Source organism: Manihot esculenta, chromosome 8, assembly GCF_001659605.2.
Source record: "Manihot esculenta cultivar AM560-2 chromosome 8, M.esculenta_v8, whole genome shotgun sequence".
In the NCBI taxonomy this organism is placed as follows: Eukaryota; Viridiplantae; Streptophyta; class Magnoliopsida; order Malpighiales; family Euphorbiaceae; genus Manihot; species Manihot esculenta.
The window spans coordinates 39875016-39882326 of NC_035168.2; the positions used below are offsets into that span (position 1 = coordinate 39875016).

A 7311-nucleotide genomic window follows, 5' to 3' on the forward strand; every position below is an offset into this window, starting at 1 on the left:
AATTGTATCAAATTAAATTGATTAGATTGAATCAATGTAAATTTTTATATATTTCTATTTTGAATTAATGTAAATTGAGCTTTGACGGTAATGGGCCTCGGGAAAAGAAAGTGCCACTTTTTTGTCGGTGGTTTTGATACACATCAATTTTATATTTCAAACATAACTTCTTTTAATATAAAAATATATTTTAGAAAAATATTTTTTATATTTTTTATTGTTGAAGCATGCATGCAAGTATAGAAAATTCATGTAACGCATCTAGCATGCTCAATCGACCTGACTGAAAAAAAGACTTCTATAACCCCATCATTAAATCCTCAAGAATGTCTCAACATCATAGCCTGCTCAAGTCCATAACAACTTACAAGGTGGAAGCTATAGCTACCACAGGAAACAAAGGGCGCGGCGGCAACAAAACCTCAAGTCCTCCATTTCATGAAATCTAGCTAAAACTAAGCAATATGATTATGAAGTTTCAATTTCGTTCACTATGAACTAGTGAAAAAAATTCTAATGACAATCAAAAACAAGTTTTAGAGATAAGAAACCGTCAGGCAATTACATGATGACAATTGTATAAATACCCCATTCAAGTAAGGTACATGGATTGAAATGTTCTAATTCTATGTAGCACAGATCTATGGGTTTCCCTTGCTGCTGCTAACCTGAAGGATGAAACGCAATAGGGGTGGCCAACCACAATGCCTGCCTTGTACAAATAGAGTCTCAGCAGTTCAGCAAATGGATCCACGAGCTTAGCAGAGGGTGTTGTATTGTAAACCAAAAAGAATAAACTAGATTTATGAATTTCCAGTTGGTGTAGAATTTGATTCTGATGATCCAACTATTTCTTCAAAGGCTTCCATATCAATGGTCATATCATCATCAATATCAGCCTCCTGCACCTCAGCCATTATCTCATCCCCATCTACCATAGGTTCAACCCCATTTTGTATTGAATTGGATTGCAGCTGTGGTACCTCGTGTGCTTTATCTGGTTCATCTAGCTTTTGCATTGCTTGTGGATAAGGATCCATACAAGCTGTTAATGTAGAGGTTACCAACAAATTCTGAGAATAGGATTTGTTATGTTAGTGAAGCTAAGCATCAGAATAACATGACCTCAATTAGAATATCTTGCACTGAACAAAAATGCTAATTCTAACCACCTGTTACTATTTTGAGGCACTAATGATCTACATTTTTCTTAATTTTGTATGGACACCAGAAAGATTCAACCAAATAAAAAATTGAAGTCCCAAAATTCAAGCACGTGTACAAAAATAATAATCGCACAACAGAACTTGCAACATGAGACTATTTACTTCAGGAAATATCGAAATGGAGGTTCTATTAGTGACAAAATATATATATATATACTTGCACCCATATACTAGTTGAAATTAACCTATTGAACTCCTGATCTAAAATATTAACCTATGGAACACCTGAACTTATAAAATTTATAATAAGTAAACACAAATTAATAATATTATCGAAAATTTATCAGAAAAAAAGTAAGAGTTAATCATATGTATTGCTAACTACACTTTAAATTTCCTTAGTTGTGTTTTATATTTTTATAAATTGACAACGTTTAACAAAAGTAATTTTATCATTTTATAAAAATTTAGATTGCAATTAGCAAAATTTAAAATATAGTCCACAATAGGCATGACTGTTCCTACTATTTTTTTTTACAATTCATCAATAACATGATTAATTTGTGTTTAAATGTTATGATTTTTGTAAGTTTAGGTATCCAATATACTGCAATTTTAGTTCAAGGCTTCAAGCATTTAATGAGTTAATCGCAAAATAATAAAGGAGTATAAATATATATATCGAGAAAAAAAGAAGAAGTAAAAGTTCATACAATTTATCAAGTAATGTAGTGTCTGTCAGGTTGCATTTAAAGCAGAGTAAATTGTTAAATCAAAAGAAGATTAAAACAGATGTTCCAAGAAAGGGGAGGGGAGAGAGAAGCAATGTCTAATTTTTAGCAACACACCTTCTCCAAAGCAAGGGCAAGCTTAGATAGATTTGGATAGATACTTCTTGCGGCCAATAGGATCTGTTAAATATAAAACTGAATGTGATCTTTGTAAAATAATATATGACAATAGTAAAGCCACAAAAATAAAAGGATAAGCGCATACAAAGAAATCAACAGGGAAGCAGAGTTGTCAATCCGTGTTGAAATTACAATTATGTACTTTTCGTATTAAATGCCCAAGGATTTGCTAGCTTAATGCTTATTAAAATAGTTTGAAACATAACAAGAAAATATATAAGAAAAGTAAATACCTATATAGCAAGAGATGGTGCAGTGCACAATCCAATGAAAAATTTAATGCCAAAAATTTTCATGAACTCCTAGAACAATTACTAGACAAAAGGTTTAGCTTATTTTTAAAATATAGGAAAAAATTACCAAAAATAAGTATATGGTATCATGATTTATCACTTGGGAATTGGGATGGAGGTTTTTTCATGATCACTATCTTACGCTAATGAATGAGCCATTACCACTTTGATGCAAAATTGAGTAATGGTGTTAATTTTGCTGACACAAGTCACACGACAAACTTGTATGGCATTTTATTACATTTTTGCCAAGTGGCATGCTATTGCAAGATTGAGTGCAACCAATACGCATTAATATGTAGAAAAATAAAAAAGTTTGATACACTGGGTAAGTTCGAACAGCTGGATAACACAAATAGAAAAGTTCAAAGAAAAAAGGAGCTCAGTAATAAAAGCACAAAACCACATTTTTTGAACTTCTCCATAAGATATATTAGTTTGTGAATTCTGCTGCTCGACAGAAACAAATCCATGAAATACAAAAACTTTTTCAGCCTTCCATTCTTATGCTTAGGGACAATAACAACTGAATTGAAGGGAAATCACACATATTTACCCATTAATCTTTACTTAGATAAGTCAAAAGGAGTTCATCATTGCAATGGCTTCCCTGGAACCTAAGCATTTCTCAAACTTTCATTTACAGGAAATTTCTTGGGACAAATAGTTTTAGTTTTCTTCCTAAAGCTAAGTACAAGGCATACAGATATCAAAGTAGAAGCTCCCATATCTTATTGTCCAAACTAATGGATCATGTACCCTGCAAACCTAGAACTGATCAATTAAAATGCAGGACATTTACTCCTTCCAGTCTTGGCAACTAGATGTATAGATTTTCACAAGTTTAGATGATTATTTAAAGTAAAAAGTTACAAGTTGTTGAATAACCAACTTTTAGGATTTATACAGGTCCAACAACTAAGAATCATTAAAGAAGGCATAGTAGCTCAAAAACACTAATCCAAATAAAACTACACTCATAATAGGGTATAGAGTAAGCAACTGAGAAAGAGAGAGCAAGAGGGAGAGTAACATAATCTATAAAATAATCACCTCACAGAGTCTCTGCAGGGTAAAAGGAGGACCTTCATCAAAACTATGAAGAGCTGTAAAGCAGGAACATAAATTGTATAAATAGTTTCATCCAATAAAAAGGAATATATAATTTATTTTTCCGATTAGCCAAAGCATACAAAATGTGGTTTGCAAAAAACTACTTCCAATGGGGACAACAGAAATCCTAAATAAGATTCTCAGCCTCATAGACTACACAACACTTAAGGCTCACAAAGAGACAATAACTAAATCATTTATGGCACTCTGGTTTATGGTTGGGTCTGAGTAATCAATTACTGGATACTTCTCCTTCCCAAGTGCCAATGCTTTGTCATGTCCTTCCGCCTTTGAGAAAGCATATGGTATTATATTATGCCAATGACCACAATGGACAATTGTGGACATTACAAAAGGATTGAATGATAAGCAAGAGGACACCAACTTTCCATCATAAAGGCTTGGGGATCATGCTTCAAACTTATTCCAAAAGTCAAAGTTCACACTTTTCAAATCACATCCAGCATAACAAGACCCCAGATTCATTCCAGCCAAAATCATAGACATTCACCCTTCAGAAAGTTATTTACTTGTTTAGAGAATTTCTTTTAAGTTTCTATAAGGATAACTTCCTGTTCAAGACAAAACTAACATTAAAACTTGGGAGATATAAATCCAAGCATGCTGCACAGCCATGCCAACATGTTAATTCTGATGAATCATCCACTCCAAATTCACCATTCTAACATGACACATAGCCTATCTTGTCAATATAACCCTTCTTAACATTAACAAATTCAATAACTTTGTATTGCCAATGTAAACAAGACTCATCTTATAGACAGCTAACAGCAAACCAATGACGGTTTTGAATCTACCTTCATCCAACCTCTTCACCAGTTCAGTATAAGTTTCTCCCAGTCTAGCACTTTGCTCCTCATTGGTCATTTTTGCTTCAGGATACTCTGATAAAACCTTGACAAGTTAGGAAAAGGAAAGGTTAGTACTGTCATCAAGGAACCAATTACGAAAGTGATTGCTTGAATAAATAAGAGACCTACATGCTAGTGTAATTCCCATACCTGCTTCAAATGAAAGGATATCATGCTCCTCAATTTGTCCCAATCATGCCTAGGTATAACCATATACATTAATAGGAGTTGAATCTTAATGACCATCCACTTTATATTAAAAATAGTAAAATGAATCTGTTTAATTCATATTATGCACATGCAATGCCAGCTTATACATGTAAACAAATGTTTCCATCTTATCTAGTTAATTGTATGAATTATATTTATATAAGAGAAACTACATGCTAAAACTAATCCAAACCTCATTAATCAAATCAGACAATGGAAAAAACTAAAATCAATCTAAACACGTACCAAAATTTCCCAGTGGATGCAATAACTTCAAGAATGCCTCTAACTTCTTCTCTGTCAAACTCAGGCTTGGATTCTACACCTCTAAATTCCCAAGTGCAACACTACTTTAGTATTACAGAAATTGTTAATACCCTATATACATGAACCTTATGAAAGATGATGAATGTTGCAGTATGAATAAACCAAAAGAAGACAAGAACCAACAAGCGAAAGAGGAAAACTTTACAATTACAGAGATTTAATACAGAAAGAGTGAGGATAGGAAGTAGTACACCAACATGGACAAGTTTTCAACAACACTCTCATGGTTTCTTCAAATTTAATATGATATTATATTCCAACAAGGAATATATAATGTGCCACATCATAGGCTATGTTTAGGCTTCATTAATGGAACCTGAAAGGTGACAATTACAAGCATGTTAGGTGGAAGGAGCTTGGTGTGAGTACTGAGTATAGTGCAAGGGTGTATGGGCTTGACTAAAGTAATGAAACTGTGCATAATCAGAGTGAAGAAGTTTTAGTAGTTCAATACAATTTCAGCTTTATGCTAAAAAATCTTAAATTTTTAATCAACCTTTGGGTTGTAGCGGATTGATTCTAGACTTATCTCTTCAAGAGTGGCATCTACCTTCATTCATTGAGCTTCTTATATGGCTCCTGGACTAATCAAAAAGACTCCAATAACCACCTTTGTTGGATTTACTTGTGCCGAGTTCATTCACTTATCATAAAGGTTTGGCATATTTAACATTCTCATTTCTACCTTTCTATATATATATTTTTTTTCCTTCCTTTAAAATATAAAAACCATAAAAAGGAATTGTATTCCTTGTGTTTGGAGAGCGAATAGTGATTCTTGTTTTCTTCCTTTTCTCTCAAAAACATAAAAGACCAACTTTTTATGCCTGTCTATTGTTCCTTCTTAAAGCATAGTTGTTCTTGTTTTAGTCTTGTTCAGTTTATCAATTCCTATATTAGAGTTCTAGTTTCACTTATAACTAATTCTCTCTTCTTAGGCATCTAAAGGAACTTTATTATTCTGTGGTTCTTGGCGCCTTGATATGTCAATTAGTAACACCCAAATACAGTCAAAATACATAGAAGCAGCAATTCATACTACAAATCAGTGAGGTAATTCACCAGAAATTTTACAATTCTGGCAACAACGATCAAAATTGTAGATGAAATGGAAGTAAAAAAAAGTGAAACAGAATGCCCTTTAGCAGCCAAGATGAAGTGAAATTAAAGCTCATCCTCGGCCCACGGTGCAATTTACCCATCTCTTGCACACGCTTATACAGTTTCATCCTTCTACTCCTAAGCACACTTCTTATGGACAATAAAACTCAACTGCTAAACGTCTTATACAAAGGGAGACAGCCATCTCATCCTTCAATTGCCCGTTCCCATTATGGCGTTAAAATAAGCTTAGCATTCTCATATTTAGCATGCAGAGCTAGAATTAGACTGCACACAAATGTATCCCTAATATTCTAGATTATCCAGGGAAAAAATTACACATGACACCCCATTAATCAGAAATCGTTTCATTAATTTCCTCTAATCTCTGTCCTATCCGAACAGCAAGCTTCAAGTCCACATATAAGAGGAAACAAGCAAAGAGCTATTATGCATCAGAAAATTCCAGACGACGAACTTTAAACACCAACTTAATTCTTCTGTATGGACAATAAAACTCAAACAACTATCTGAAGCAATAAGCATTTACCCATGATTTAAGGAATTGGGAACCATATTAGCTTCGCGGTGCTCAGCATCGTTGCATAAAGCGACTGATTGCTCTGAATTTTCAGTTGGAGCCATCGCCATCGGAGCTATTCGCCTTCTATTGATGACAGTAGAGATATTTTAACGATCTGCTTCTGACGCCGGTACCCTAATACTACCCAATCGTGGTTTATTCAGTAAAGTTTTAACTCGTTTAGTATTTAGGCTGAAAACTGGTAAATTGATAACGGACTCTAATTTGATTTTTGCTGCTATATTTTACGGGATTAATAAATTATATTTAATTATTACTATTGTTATATAAAATAATTAATAAAAATATATATTAATTATTTATATTTATAAAATAAATATAGTAAATAGTTTATCATATTATAATATATAATAATTAAAAACACAATTTTTAAAACCAATTATATTTATATGCCCATTCCCATATTATTTCCAAGCCAAAGAAGTGAAAAAGCTAGTTCCCCTCCTATGAACAATTAAAGATTATGTTTGATGTTTCTTTTAACTATAAGTCCAATTGAATAAGGTTTGGTAAGCTCGTGAGAAATTCATCAGCTCAGTTGATTGATGGCAACTCTTTCAAAACGTTTAAACTTGTCACCTTTAGCTATTGAAGGTCAAACCTCAAGATACATGATGCGTTTTGTAATTTATAATTATTTGGTGAACTTATTCTCTCTATTTAACTAAATTATATAACGCATTTGGTATATTACGTGAATATACACTTTTATTC

At 32.8% G+C, this 7311-nt stretch overlaps 1 protein-coding gene across 1 annotated transcript; it reads right to left on the reverse strand.

Annotated features, from left to right (window-relative positions):
- Positions 1-280: 280 nt before the first annotated feature.
- LOC110619970 (serine/threonine-protein phosphatase 4 regulatory subunit 2-A) lies at positions 281-6775 on the reverse strand. The gene is made up of 7 exons (XM_021763497.2): positions 6544-6775; positions 4812-4892; positions 4506-4554; positions 4302-4398; positions 3424-3476; positions 2015-2077; positions 281-1073 (listed from the first exon to the last, which is right to left on the reverse strand). Exons 1-7 carry the CDS (start codon positions 6642-6644, stop codon positions 804-806), a joined length of 714 nt encoding a protein of 237 aa, XP_021619189.1. The 5' UTR covers positions 6645-6775; the 3' UTR covers positions 281-803.
- Positions 6776-7311: the final 536 nt, after the last annotated feature.